The sequence below is a fragment of the Mytilus trossulus genome, chromosome 1 (genome assembly GCF_036588685.1).
Source record: "Mytilus trossulus isolate FHL-02 chromosome 1, PNRI_Mtr1.1.1.hap1, whole genome shotgun sequence".
Taxonomy (NCBI): domain Eukaryota; kingdom Metazoa; phylum Mollusca; class Bivalvia; order Mytilida; family Mytilidae; genus Mytilus; species Mytilus trossulus.
Genome location: NC_086373.1, coordinates 37,139,898 through 37,155,963, shown reverse-complemented (window position 1 = coordinate 37,155,963; position 16,066 = coordinate 37,139,898). Strand labels below are relative to the sequence as shown.

At 30.7% G+C, this 16,066-nt stretch overlaps 1 protein-coding gene across 3 annotated transcripts in view; it reads right to left on the bottom strand.

Moving 5' to 3' along the window:
• Positions 1 to 775: 775 nt before the first annotated feature.
• The window catches only part of LOC134723377 (voltage-dependent calcium channel subunit alpha-2/delta-3-like), a 123,641-nt gene continuing 108,350 nt past the window's right edge, over positions 776 to 16,066 (bottom strand). For all 3 annotated transcript variants that reach the window (XM_063587002.1, XM_063587010.1, XM_063586996.1), the window contains 11 exons: positions 14,135 to 14,253; positions 13,343 to 13,521; positions 12,071 to 12,139; positions 11,103 to 11,176; positions 10,188 to 10,269; positions 9,091 to 9,143; positions 8,750 to 8,811; positions 7,973 to 8,225; positions 5,258 to 5,385; positions 4,109 to 4,194; positions 776 to 3,603 (listed from right to left, as the gene is read on the bottom strand). In XM_063587002.1, the coding sequence (XP_063443072.1) occupies positions 3,502 to 3,603; positions 4,109 to 4,194; positions 5,258 to 5,385; positions 7,973 to 8,225; positions 8,750 to 8,811; positions 9,091 to 9,143; positions 10,188 to 10,269; positions 11,103 to 11,176; positions 12,071 to 12,139; positions 13,343 to 13,521; positions 14,135 to 14,253 (1,207 nt within the window). In that variant the 3' untranslated portion in view covers positions 776 to 3,501. The remainder of the gene's footprint in view (positions 3,604 to 4,108; positions 4,195 to 5,257; positions 5,386 to 7,972; positions 8,226 to 8,749; positions 8,812 to 9,090; positions 9,144 to 10,187; positions 10,270 to 11,102; positions 11,177 to 12,070; positions 12,140 to 13,342; positions 13,522 to 14,134; positions 14,254 to 16,066) is intronic.

Sequence of the window (16,066 nt, the reverse complement as noted above, 5' to 3'; positions counted from 1 at the left end):
GATCTAGTTATTGCAGAAAAAACTATTTGACTGCAAATGCCAGATCAAAATTTCAAAATGACAGTGATCTGTATTTCATGTTTCATAAAAGTGTGTAAATTTTGTCAAACACTTTCATTGTCAACTGGAATCCAAAACCCAAAACATCAAAAATTTCCAAATAACTAAGGGATACAACTTTTGAACGATAAATTTCAAAACAATCCAATACATACATATTTGTATTTTTCGATCCATGACAATATGCTAAAATTTAAAAAGATGTGGTCAAGTGTCAAGTGGTACACTAATTTCAGTCTAGTGAACTACAGTTTAACTTGAATAACCCAACAAATTGTAAACATCATAAATCAGGAATCTTCTGGCTAGTCTAAAACATATAAGTTACTACTAAACTTTTAACTGGTTGATTTGAATTGAAACAAGAATTAACAAGAATGTGTCCATAGTACACAGATGCCCTACTCGCAGTATAATTTTCTATGTTTAAAACCTACCTTGACCGAAAATTTCTACTTGAAGTGGACACTATCATTTTCTATGTTCTGTAGTCTGTGTGATAGGGGTCAAAACTCTAATTTGACATTAACAATTATAAAGATGATATTACAGGGAACATGTGCACAAAGTTTCAAGATAACTGAATTTCAACTTCATTAAAAACTACCTTGACTAAAAAATTTAACAAGAAGATGGACATACTAAATTGGACAAATGAAAAGTGGATGCACAGATAGGCAAACATAATGCATCCAGCTGTGGCATAAAAAAAAAAACAAGGTACAAAAACAATTCATGCAGAAAATTAGTTTTACTGGTAATAATATTTGATTGTATATTTGAGTAACAGATAAAAATCAAACAACTATATACATATAAATGTACCAACTAATTCTGATATCTAATTGACAAAAATCAAACAATATTCATGGTATCTCCCTCTATATCTATATAATGAAATTTGAATACCAAAGATTGTGTAAAGTCAGAGGAATTCCTATTAAATCTGACTTATATATTACTCTGATCAATCTATAGGCTTATTGTCATTTGATCCAACTAAAATATCTATTGTTAACACACAACAAATTGTATAAATTCCTTGATAATGTCTTATAACAGTCAGGTTTGTTTCATGGCTTTCAAAACATCAATATGGAGGATCTCATGTAAAACGAAATCCAATGAGCTTCCTGGTACATGTACACCATATTTTTTTGTTAATCATCAATATAGTAATAAGACTTCAGAACATGGCAAAAATACCATTATCTTATAAGGAAATATTTTGGTAAATGCTTACAAAATCAAGACAACATTAAAGAAAGGTGGGTTTGAGTCCCTGAAGTAACATCTCTGTAAGTTTGACTTCAATATATTTACTTATTTTAATTTTATGAGCTTGGTGTGAACTATGAGTAAATGGAATGATACATATAAAATATTCTTTTAGTCACCTAACATTAAAATTATATACACAATTTGAATTTGGTATAAAGTAAAAACTCTTTTTGTGACAGATTATCTAGACCTTTAGATTTTCATTGATGTCAAGTGTCCTTTCCAGAGCTTTAAAGCACCATGATACCCTGAATCTGCATTTTCTACCATGGTGGTATCTTGAAGAATTTTACAATAGAATGGATAGGCATCATGCTGCTATATTTTTTGGGAAAACTAGTACTATGTTAATTTACATGGTGCTATTTGAAAATTCTTGGGAGAACCCTGGATGTTATAAAGTCAATCCTGTATTATGCAAAGTTTTAAAATAGATGCTTCAATTTTAAAGCATGCTTCTGAAGGATTGGAATTCAGGCATATTTCAGGATATTCACTTTTTTTGTGTGCGAATTTCATGGCAATTCAAGGGCTGGTATGATTTAAATGTAGGGTAGTGTAAAAATAGCTTTACTGAAATTACTTTGTACCATCTCAAAATGTTTTTTATTGGGTTCTTGAATGACAGTCATAACAAACATAAATATTTAAAATAAAGCATTCTATTCAGATTGTCCATTTGCAAAACACATATCTCCTATATATGATGAACTATTCAAATGAATACCAATCCTGATTTAACAGATTTAACAATGGCTCTCTCAATAATGTATCAAGTGGAGAAATTAATTAATCTTCAAAACTGTCAAATGTATATAAGTTGATAAAAGTGCAATACAAAGAATTTAAATGTTACAGTTTATTTAATAAAACCATAAGCATCAGGTAATAAAAACAGTACACAAATATTTTGCCTGTTATAAAAAGCATAGTTTTTTTATTTAGCCTACCAGTAAAAAGTAAAACAAAACTACTGGCTTCAGACTAGAAACAATACAACTGATTAGCTCAAAAAGATGATCTCTCTTGATTGTAAAATAATAATTCCCGTAAAATTTGAAAAAAACAAAATCAATACGAGGTAAAACAATCAAGAATTACCTCTGACATCCAAAATTTAAAATACAATATGTAACTGAAACAATGTGAAGAACACTTATGAATGACTAATACTTTAAGTATAACCAATAATAAACAAAAAACAAACTGAATGCAATTGATCATGAATGCCCCTCAATACTGGTATTTTTTTAAATACGAAATTTGGCATACATGTACTGAATTGTTTCTGCTACTGCAATATCACATTATTTTTAAGGTATGTTTATGCTCTAGCTCAGGTCAAGGTCAAAGTTCTATTTTCAAGTGTCAGGTGAACATATGCTTGTAACAGTAAATCATCATACAAAATATTGTTGACTTGTCATGCCTAACAGATGGAGCAGAAAATATAATAAAAATAACTTTACTTGACCACTGGACTATGATAATAAGATTAAGGTTAAGTGATAGCCACTAGTTATGTCTGGTTGCTGACCTATTGTCCAAGATTTCATCCATGCAATGGTTAATATTTCATCATATTAAGTACAACCAACAATAAAATGAACTTGGTCATACAATTTCACCAAAGTTAAAGATTGATAGATTTAATAGATGAGTGTTTCAGATGTAACGACAAATATCACATACTTCTGGACAATATACTTTTGGACAATAAAATGTTAATGACATAAGAAAATACCCTGCTTAGTGATATATATTGGCACACTCCAGTCTAAATTTAAACATGCTAGCTCACAAAGTAGGACATCTTCTTCAAAGTGTTGTTTTAGATAAACAGCACAAAAAAAATGCATGAAAAAAATGCATGAAAAATGAACAATAAAATGAAGAAAAAAAAACAACCTTTGATAAAAAATGACTAGAATGCAATAGTAATTAATTAAATTCTATGCACTTGATTTACTGGTAAAAAAGACCTAATGCATATAAACTGACTACACACCTCTACTTGACTAAGAATCATTTCCTCTATATACTCTGTACAGTTTGATATCTTAATTGAGCAAATTACAAACAAAACCATATTAAGTCTTAATTAAACAGGCACTTTCAAAATAAGTTCATCACAAATGGTTTTTAAGGCAGCAGTTAATATCATACTGACTTTTGATTGGCTGTCAAACATAACACAAAAGTCAAAGCTAAAATAACATATGAAAAAGAATTTCTAGCTTGTCCACTTTCTAACTCTGGTTCCTGAAAAAAAAAGAATATCAAAATTGGTATCTTGTTTTATCATGAATTGTTCTAGTTAAGTATTTATTATCATTAAAACTATTACGATTAGGCATGATCTTATTGTTAATTCTTTTGTCTGAAACTGGATTGAGCTTTGATCCCATAACTCAAAATATTCGTCATTTGAATTTCAAATTTGAAGTCAAATTCAATATTGACGATTCTTAATGCTGGAGTTATGATCTTTAATAAATTGGAATGTTCTTGCTGTCCTGAAAATTCAATCATTATGCTTTTCTAACTGTTATATGCTTTTAATAATAACTAATTTCAAGGTTAACTCAGTAATGAGGATATTTCTGTTGCAATTCAGGATTTATAGTCCTTTATTGTTTAAAACTGTTCAATTGATGCTTTTGAATTTCTAAAATGTTATTTCTACTGACAAAGATGAGTTCATATTCACCACTGAACACAGACTCTTTTGTATATAACCTATGTAGTACTATATAATAATACTTACAGATTCGTGACTATCTATACATTCATCTCTAGTTTTAATTAATACTGATTTATTCAATAAAGTATCACATGTTTCTTCTTCAGTATCTGACCAAATGTTAAAGATCAATTCATATGTATATGTATATTGGGCACTACAAGACTATCAGAAGTTTAAACAAACATGTGTCCCTAGTTCATGGAATCCCCATCAGCACTATCATTTTCTATGTTCAGTGGATCTTGAAAATGGGGTAAAATCTCTATTTTGGAATTAAAATTAGAACTATCATATCATAGGAAACATGTTTACTAAGTTTCAAGTTGACTGGACTTCAACTTCATCAAAAACTTTAACCTCAAGTGGGAAAGACAGACGAACAGACCAGAACACATAATGCCCATAAATAAGGCATAAAAATGTCTGTCTATTTAAACAAAGCAGAAAATTAAAATGGCTACTTTTCAGTTTTTTAATTTGATGATGGCGATGGATGACTGATTTATGCCCAGGGGCAAATAAATAAATATCAGGACAAAAACATAATATATGAATATGCTCTTTTTTTTTAACAACATGCTCAGTCAAAAAATACATTTATCAGGAAAACATCATGTCACCATATCAGGAAATATTATTCTGAGTCAAGAAGCCTTTGCTCAATTTCCTCCACAGTGGCTTTGTAATTTTCAAATATATATACCCCTCACTGATTCAGTAAGGCCTAATAAAAATAAAGTATCTTTCCAAGATTTCATAGCGTATGTTGTTGACAAATACTGGCAAGTATTTTTATCAATCATTCAAGTATTAACAATGATGTGTCATTTTCATTTTTTTATCATGATTTCTCATGCAATTGGATTAACCTTTCATGTTACTTTTGATGTATACTATATAGCTCTTTATCAAGGTCCAACATTTCATCTTATATATGGCAAATATTTCATTCATAATAGTTATCAAAGGTACCAGGCTTATAATTAGATTATAAAATACCCTTGCATTGTTGATATGAAACTGATCAATAATTTTCAGATCATAGCCAGTCCAATCCTGAGTCCAATAATATTAACAGTATCAGCCAGTTGAGATAAAAAATAAATAGTACTCATTACCATTTAATCATCATATTATTCTTTGATATTTAAGATCAACCAGAAAGGATACATATTTTTTCTGTGTTCATATCTGAAGGTGGACCCAACTTTTCAGATAAACATTTAATACATCTTACAGGTGAAGCTGAAGCCACAAACATGAGATTGGTATCGTCTATCCACTGTACAGTGTAACTCCTGAAACATCCACGTATAAAAAAACCCACATTTAATAAAATTTAAAATCAATTGCTACAAATATTTCATGCAAATAGTTGTATGTGTAAAGATTGAGTATTTAAGTTGTTTAATAATTGCAATTATTTATTGATGATGATTATGGTGGAACATAAAAATGAATTCTAAAATCTTTCAATTGAGTCTGCCAGGATTCAAACCAATAACCTCTGGCACTTGAGACTAACAAGGTACCAAAATCATTTTACAAGTACAGGATGCATGGTTTCCATTTTTTTTTGCAATTCAAAACAATCTAGATATTCTACTCCAAAATCACATGCATTCCGTCAGTTTACCATTTCATCATGTTTCACAATAATTGAATACAGAAAACCTTTTTTTAGTTTTCAAACCCTATATTTTTTTATCATAGTGCAAAACATGTCATATATAAGAAATATATGTCATACATAAAAAAAAAACAATATCAAAATATAACTTGTACTTAGTTACTATGTCAAAAATTCACTTGTAATATGTGCATAAAACAAAATCACCAATAAAAATATATAAGAAGTGATTTATGAGTATAACAAACAACAAAATTCCAAGGTAACTTTCTCATGCAAGGAGTTTGACCAATGATTAAGATTTGGTTATTCCATTTATTTCCAAGAGTTGTAATACAGGCTCTGAGACCACCATTCTTATCAATTTGGTGTTTAAATCTTATAAAAATCACTCAAGGCATTTAAAGAGTTAGGTAGTAAAATATCGAAGTTGGACCAATAGAAAGAGACATGAGCAGAGAGATAAGACAGGACTAATAACAGGTCTTGACCTGAATCACTTCATGCAATTGCAAGAGGTTCCATATGTACTGAAGCATAACTAATTAAAATCCAGGCCAAAAAAACATTGACAAACAATTTTACCAAGTGTTGTAAAATTTCTTACTATTAACAAACAGGTAGTGGTTGCACAAAAGATGTTAAAATTTCTAACAAGCAAAAACTTTATAAATCTGAAAATCACGTTTTTCTGTAGAAGCAAACAAATCTTTGAAGAAAGTTTTCTGCCAAGGAGACGGAATGCCAGACGCAGTCAAGCAGTTAATAGAACTGTTTCTGCTGATGACAACATGAAAGTTAAAAAAAGGAAACTATGGAAACAGACTACCAGTATTTTATTTTTATGCGCAATCAAAGACAGTATATAGTCATAAAAACAGTCATTCCTTGTATGTAGAGTATAAAGTAAAGTAAAAAAAAAAGTATAATTAAATTTTCCTGGAAATCAAAACAATAAATACATTTTTGTAAATTAATGAAAAAGTTTGTTCCTTGTTTGTTATGCAAGTAAGAAAAATATCATTCCTTTTTTGTGTGTGAAGTAAAAATTGGCTTTAATATAAATATGTAAATGAACTAAAAAAATGCATAACAAAATTAAGTTGTGCTACTAAGCTTGCACAGACTACTTATCTAAACATCTCTTTAATGAACTGAAAACAAACAAGACTGCAATGTTACAAGACTGAAACCTAAACACAACTTGGCTCTTTTATAATTTTTCCAGCCATGTAAAATTTGAAATACCGTTTTGCTGTTCACAGTACTAAAAGTTCAAGCAAACAAAATAAATCTCATGGATTAGGAATGTCCTGTTAAATAATAATAACTCAAAGCATTTATTCCTTTCTTTAAATATATGACTCATTGCAGACAAGTATCCAACCAAAGGGTCCCACCAATTATAGAATGAGCAAAAAATTTCTAAACTATTGATTTGTGCATCTTAGAAAATGTGATTAAAGCATATCTTAAGATTTAACACAAACAGTAAAATATGCCATATGAAAAGAAGTTGACATAATGATTTGATGGACATAGAGTGAAAGGTGTATGAACTGGAAATGATTTTTTAATCTTAATCTATGGTCCTCCAAGTTTAAAACACCACTGAGTAAGATTATCCTTACCATTTATTTAATAGCATACATTTAAAAATAATTCCATCACTATGATGCCTGCTTTAGCTTCTAAATGTTTAATTAAGAGTTATATTTACCAGATAAACACATAATGAGGTTAAATGTTTTAAAGAAATGCACAATCTATAAAGTTGAAAAATCTAAAAATTTGAATAACACTAAAAAACTAAATAGATGTCAGGGGCGGCTTGAGCCATTTTAAAAAGGGGTTCCAACTATATGTTCTCATTCAAATGCATTAATCGTGAAAAAAAAAGGTTCCAACCCCCGGAACCCTCCCCCTGGATCCCCTACTGGATGTTATGATTCCTACCTATTAAAAGAAAGAGCAGTGGAATCACAAATGCCACTGAATATTATATGCCCTTTATCTTGAATAAAAATAATGTGTTTTTGTGTTTTAGTATTTAATAAATAGACAGTAATGGAATTTAAGTTTAAACATGGGAGGTATAATACTAATAATGTCTGTTTGCATTGCTTCTAGTTGTTTATTAACCAGTTTTTCTTAGAAAATGGATGACAGCAAATGTACAACAAAAACAATTGAAATTATTACGATATGCCTTTAACCAACACTTGTATAGGCCTCATCCCCTATCTTTACCTTACCTATTACACTGTGGCATACAGGAAGCTGGGTCAGCACAGTACTTGCAATCTGATGTTGATGACACAAATGGATTGTGTTTGTATCTCTTTAGTTTATTAAAGTTCATCCTGTTTCTAGTTTGATACCTAGCACATGGTATGTCCATCATGGGACATATTGGAACTGTCTGTAGTAAATGATGCTGGTATGATCTTGGTAAAGAATTAAACTTAGAAGTTTCTTGTAAATCTTTGAACAAGAAACATGTGTGTTCTGAAATACAATATACATTTCTGAATAGTGAAAAACATAGATCTCAATCCAGAAACAGCTGACTTGATCGCGAAAAATCTCACCAATACAGATTAATACACAAAACTATTTCTTTACAAATGTTATACTTAAAGAATTTGTCTTAACCTTTCAATTGATCTCTTTGATGATTGTGGCGAATTTTGATTTCAATTGGCTCAGTAGTTTCAGAGAAGATTTTTCTTAAAATCAATTAACATAATGAACAATGGATGATAAAATGTCAAGTGATGAGAGGAGCACACACGGCCTTACACAAAAGCAAAACCAATAGTAATGTCAACTTGTACATCTCAATTGGTCATAATCCTGGATGTCTTATATTGAATTGTTTCTCTTTGTATCGGGGCTGGGGTATTATTTATTTTATTTCAAATTAGTCCAAAACAATTGTTACTAGTCTTTGTTTTGAATGTCATATGCAGCTCTGAAGTCCATAAGTATGAATATATAACATAATCCTTGGAACTCTATAGCTAACTTACTTTTAGGAGCTTGAGCATGAGTACTGTAATCTTCTGTAAACCAACTCCACTCATATAAAAATCTACAGCAAATACAATACAGCTTATTCTTATAATGTTAGCTAAATTTCAAATATTACAAATAATTTAGAGTGAAACAAACATTACTTGAAATTTTAGATACCTAACAATCATGTTTTTTTATAAAATCTGTTGTTTCATTAATTCTTATGCAACTTACCCGAAAATTTCAGTGTTTTATCAATCATTTATTTCTGAGAAGACATTGACTAATGCAATTTAAAGCAAGGAAAATTTATCAAGGCAAAGAATACATACATAAATATTCTATAATAACTTACATGACTGTTTCTGTAAACATCCAAAAAATTAAATTTGCAAACTGTTTGAATGGCTGAAAAAAAAGAAGAAAATTTAATTTAAATTTACTATTCTATTTGTTTTTAACAACAAATAAGAGGGGTTATAATTCAACTTGATACATAGTCTGAGAGCAACACAACGATTCACAATAATATGTGGGACAGCATGTGCATTACCAATTAGATGATGAAATATGTATTTCATAAACAAGAGGCTTCCAGGAACCTGAATTACTCACCTGACAAATTCTCTTCTTTCTTTTTCAAGAAAAGATAATTTATAACAAATTAAGTTTCAGATGATTTTGTTTTCATTAATCTGCTATACATTCAAAACATTTCACAAAGAAGTTTCATAAAAGATGATCTTTTAAAAATAGTCCATAAAGAAACAAACATTGCCTCTAGATGCCATATTTTCAAACTATTCAGAACCATTTGCAAACAATAGGAAGAGGACTTATTCTACCATACCTACCAAATTTTGAATAAATTGGGGAGAAATTATAATGAATTAATGTCTTTCTGTTGATATTGTAATGCTGATATAAAAAAAATTCTGCTTAAAAAAAAATAAAAATTCAAGGGCAGTAAGAAGTAGCGTGACCATATTGGCATTGAAGACATATTTGTTGATTTTCTCTTGCTCCTTTTTTGTGTGAAATCTATGGGTAGAGTTTATCAAAATTTAATGTAAAATTGAGAATGGAAATGGGGAACGTGTCAAAGAGACAATAACCCGACCAAAGAAAAAAACAACAGCAGAAGGTCACCAATTTTACAGGTCTTCTATGCAGCGAGAAATTCCCGCACCCAGAGGCGTCCTTCGGCTGGCCCTAAAAAAATATATACTAGTTCGGTGATAACGAACGCCGGCATACTAATTTCCAAATTGTACACAAGAAACTAAAATTTAAAAATATACGACTAACAAAGGCCAGAGGCTCCTGACTTAGGACAGGCGCAAAAATGCGGCAGGGTTAAACATGTTTGTGAGATCTCTAGCCAATGTAGAAAAGTAAACACATAATGTCTGAATGTCTTCATTACAATCATTTCTAACCTGAAATACTTACATTTAGTAAAAAGGCAGCAGAGTTTTCACCATCCTCTCTGAGCTCCTTCTTACACATGACTTGTTGATTCAAATATTTTTCTCTAAAATATATTTAAAACATAATGATAGTTCACACCAAATCATTACATTAGATTTAATGTTTTGCTATTTTTTTTATTCATTCCAAACTGTTATATCTCAAACTTCTTCAGCATAAACATATAATATAATCAAAGTGCACTGAATGGTAAAGATTGCTTCAATTTATCAGTGGGAAGTAAAATTGGTTATTACGTTGGTTGTAGTTGATTTAACAGCAATTCTAGACAAGGGAAGATAACTCAAAAATCCATTACAAAATTATATAATCCAAACAAGGTCAAAGTTCAAAACTAAAAATCTTTTTTATGTGACCACCAGAATCTTGGAACTTAGAAAGGAAGCATTATTTTAAGACTGTTTTGCATAAAATGATTTCATAGACCAATGAAACATCAAAATGTGTTTTCAAGTGCTAGTCTTTTATAAGAATCAGGCAATTTTTGAAAAAAATCAAAACATGGCCAAAAAAATCCACTGACCTAACCATCCTTACTTGAAGTTACCATCATATTGAGTTAGAAATTAAAGGTCTTTTGTTTCTGTGCGTCTAGTAATTTGAGAAATATCTTGATAAATTATGGTTAGAATGGTAGCTAATTATGGAGTTATCCCCGCTTAGTTAATATCTTGAATAATAGTGCACCATTATACATTTTGAACATAAAGTACTGTCAACTTGAGTGGGTTTTTGTTTGTTGTTTTGTCATCACTGCCTGATTCTAAAGCAGATTGGCACTTAATAACAAAAACATGTTATATAGCACTGTAACATATGTTTTGTTTCACGCTATAATAATTCCTATATACAGTGATTGATTTAAACCAAACTTACTGTTTATAAAAGCCGTTGTCAATTAATTCTTGCATTAATGACTGGTCCTCTAAAAGTTTACCAGCTGATGTCATCTGAAATAAAGTGTTACTACATGTTAAATATCAAGTGTTTTATCTCATGTTATAATATGCTGTTTAATGGAAACAAAATCTTCATTTGTTATGTGTTTACTGATGTACTGCATAAAAATAAGGTGAAAGTCTGTCAAAGATCACAATAATTTAGAAGATGTACTTGCACATGGATAAAACTGGCAGAGTACTGTTAATTTTCCTGTTACCTTTAGCCAGTTATGGAAAAGATTTCCATTCATACAGAGGGCTTGCAGGATCCAATTTATGAATCATCAAAATTGACTGTAGGGCCGAGTTCACTTGAAATGCTCGAGTTAACTTTACTTACTCGGGTTTCAACAATATGATTTTACTTGAACCACTCGAGTTAACCCCTCGTACTTTAGTTTCAACCCTCACTGATCCAGGGTTAAACTCGAGAAATTCTTGAATGACGTCAAACCAATGAGAATGTTTTATTTCTTATGCTTGGTCAGGGCCTTACCCTAGAGTTACTTTGAGTTGTTCCGAATATCAACTCAAGTGTGTTCACGTGATAATCTATTAACTCTGAAGTCGATTGTAGAGTTTCAAGTGAACTCGGCCATGAAGTTTCTGACATGTTAAAGTATGGTAGGAGATGATAGTTATGCACATATATTTGTAATGTAAACAAAGCTTGATGATATTTAAAAGTGAACATAAAAATACCTTCAAATTTTCAAATTCCTTAATTGTTATTTGTTACATATCCAGGACAAATACTCAAAATGAAAAATAATTATCATATGAAGAGCTCAAGGGTGTTGAATGTTTCATTCACAGCACTTTTAAATCAAAATGGCAACATTATAATCTTCTATGATCTTGCATTTTTTAAATACAATTAATTTCTAACAGAACAACACTTACATTTTCATTGTCCATATTTGAATAGATAATATATCCATTACTGTCTAAAATATAACAGGTTATTTGATCCTGAAAAGAGAATTTAACTTATTGTTAAGTTTCCTCAAATATACTTGTACGAAAGCATTTAATACTATTAGTAAAATAAGGAAGATTTAGAGCTTGACACATTGTATAGAAACAAGGGCTTTGCCCTCTAGATGATCTTTGGTTATAGTTGTATAATGACATATAACCCCAAATTTATTTTAATTCTTATTCAATTATTTCATAAAGAAATAAAATGCAAGAAGACAATTTATTAATTAAAGGTTATTCAAATATCAAAGCAATAAAACCAATCATTCCTGATTTCTTCTCCCTTAGTGTCCAGTGTCCATGAATATGATGTCCATAGTCAATATGAGGCAAATCAAAGTACTGAAAATTCAAAAATTTTTGTGGCAATTATTATTTTGATTTTATCATTTTTGACTTCAAGGCAATTTTAATTTTTAGGCATTTGCTATTTGTTCGGCTAGCCGGACGAATATTACCAGGAACATTTGTCCAGCCAATACAATGGGCATGTCACTATAATATTTGCGTAATTTTTACAATTTTTACGCAATATCCTGTTTAATTAATATAAAATATTACAAAATGTGATTTTAAATTATTGCAATTACAACTGTGTCGCATTTTTCACAATAATAAAACCCTCCCAATAATTTCTCAATTTACAGTACAAGAAGATGGGTTGTTACTGCACTGGAGATTTTAAACTTAGGTGTCAATATTTTTTAATGACAGACTTTCTTTGTAAATATAGTTTTCTCTATAACTTAAGTTGAGTAATTTGAGTGAGTCACCATTTTGTAGGAGTTAATGATTGATCTTCTTATTTTAAAGTCTGATAAGAGATCCCTACTAGATCTATGTGATAAATCAATCAAGGCAAAAAGAAATTAAAATTGTTCAGAAAACAACTTTTTCTTCAGGGGTACCCAACATTTTGTTTTGGCTCGCTTAATTTTCATAAAGTTTTGACAAAATATTTATTTTGACCCGTTTACAAAACTTTGAAAATAACTTGAATTTGGAACTGCTAAATTCACAGGAATAATTTGGTTGGCTAATATAGCAGTTTGAAACACAATATTTTTTATCGTTGGAAATCTTGATTCCTCCATACTAATGTTATGTGATTAAACACTAAGATGATTTTTAAGAGTTAACTCCCTTAGGTGTTAAAAATAGTAGTAATAATCTAACTTTTAACTTTATACTTACTTTGTCCTTACAAGATAACGAGTTATCAGGATTTGTTTGAGGAACAGACATGTTTTCTATGACTTCCTCCATACGTTGTGTAAATGATAAGTATTTCATTTGTAATCCTACTACCAGCATTGTAAATTTCTGTTTATATATTGGTGCTGTTATTGTTATAACCAAATGTTTTGGATGAGCTGAAAATGAAAAAAAAATATTTTATTTGTTCAGATGGTGTCTTGTGAATTTGAAACACTTGAACTAGATAACTTTGACTATTAATATATATATAGAAATCTGGATGGTTGCAAAAAACCTTGAAACCAGTAAGGTATATATGTAATTCAAACTAGCAATTAAGAACAACTGATAGAATTATACAACTTCAAAAAACAGATATTAGGCCCGATTCCATGGTGTTTCTTCGGACAAAAGTCTTTTCAAATAATTCTCCACCCAGTGTTGTTGATCCCTTTTTGCAATAGATACTTGAATTTATCAAATTTTATGGTAGCTTGAAGTTTTTGAAGAAATTGTTACAATATTTTTTTTGTATATGTGCTCTGGGTTTTTTTTACATCATAGTTAAGTAGTGAAAATATCAATTGGTTTACAGTGGTCATTTCCTAGACAGGTATTTATACTCTTTGAAAAGCTTGATGTCATTCAGCTTGCTTTGAGAAAAATTTTACAAGAAGATATTAAGACAGATGCACCCAGGTAAACCATTATCATCTTTGAGGCAGGGGTATACAATAATATATATAGTCCACATGACTTTGTACTATGAAAACATAGATGATTACTTACTATACAGTTCTGCATGATAAGGTACAGAGTATGTATAATTATACCCGTATTCCAATCCTTCTACTGTTTGTCTATAATATTTATTCTTTACAGTATCCCTGTTCTCTTTTATAAAATTCCTGTTAAATATAAAGACTACAATACAATGAGTCATTCAAAATCATTTTTTTATTCATTTCAGTATGTCTCTTTCTTCAATTTCTGTGGATACCCATCTTCGCTAGCCAAGGGTTACGATCCACTCCCGCTCTCTTCACCCTTGGCGGATTGAACCAACATTTGTAATAACAATGTTGCGCCATCTATCGGAAAATAAAAATCACGCCCATTCCGAATACATTATTCTTGACCAATGGTAGCAATTGAACTCTTCAATTTGGAGGTAAAAAATGGTAGCGTCTAGATCTAAACTGGACCCCTGTTGTGTTCACTTATCGCTACACTGACAACAGGTATGGCCTAAATCCCGTGGTCAGAAATCTGATCACGGGATTTAATAATTCGACGAGACTAGTACATCATGGGCTATGTTTAATTATGTATTATACTGATAGAAAATCAAAGAAAAATTAGCACATTTATTACCCTACTGAGTTCTTAAGGGAACAAAAGATTCCGGCTCAGTTTGTCAAGAATGTGTTAACACGCTCGTTGGTCATTTATCTGTGCTACTACCGTACCGTAGGGTTGATTAACAGATACTTGTTCATTTTGCGGCATCGAAGCTATAGATAGAACGGCGGACCAGTTTACGTCTAGATCCTACACACTTGGTAAAGCCGGAAATTAAAATATACGTCAACATTCATGCATTTATGCATGAACATACACAGGAACTTCTGTTGGTTGATTAAAAACCTTCAAGTTGTCACTAAATATAGTCGTATGTTAAGGGATGTAAAGACTTGTTGCACAATAAACACGTGGTAATTGTTTACAAACACTTTATACATTTACACGTGATCATGTTATAGGCGCTTTTTGATTGGATGCAGCAAGTTTTGACTGCAACCAATTAAAATCCTTACCTTGTGTCTCCGAAATTTTAACTCAATCCGCCAAGGGTGAAGAGAGCGGGAGTGGATCGTAACCCTTGGCTAGCGAAGATGGTGGATACCCAGTCCAAATAAGGAACTAATGGTTTCTTGAGCAGTGCAAATTATGTTGCTATTCAATATTGAGGAACATAAATTCCAGAAGAATAAGAGTTTTTTCTTCTTTTTTTTTTTTTTATTAAATTGATTATTACAAAACTTTACTAAATTAATAAACATGCAGAAGAATTATTCACAAGATAGCACACAATGAAATGTCTTGAATTATCATGACTGAATAGTTATTTTTGCAACTTAGGAAATGAAAACTTCCCCAAGAAGCAGTTATTGTTGACCTGGCCATCTTTTTTTTTGACTAAGTGTACTGTCACATTGAATAAATAAAATAGCCAAGCATTGTTGTGTGTGGAGTTCGTTTAATGGCTATCTTGAACATCATGACAAACAATTCAATCAAAACAGATACATTGTAACGTCTCATAAATATGTTTAACCAGCCGCTGCACATTTTTGCACCTGTCCCGAGTCAGGAGCCTCTGACCTTTGTTAGTCTTGTTTTATTTTTAATTTTATTTTTTTGTGTACAATTTGGAGTTTAGTAAGGCGTTCATTATCACTGAACTAGTATATATTTGTTAAGGGGCCAGCTGAATGACACCTCCGGGTGCGTTAATTCTAGCTACATTGAAGACCTGTTGGTCACCTTCTGTTGTTGTCTTTTCTATGGTCGGGTTGTTGTCTCTTTGACACATTCCCCATTTTTCCATTCTCAACTTAATAACAGACAGCAGCATCACATTAAAACTACTGAATTACATGTTCATGACTTAGGACAGACACATACATCATGTGATCAGGATCATTTTTAAAATGGAGG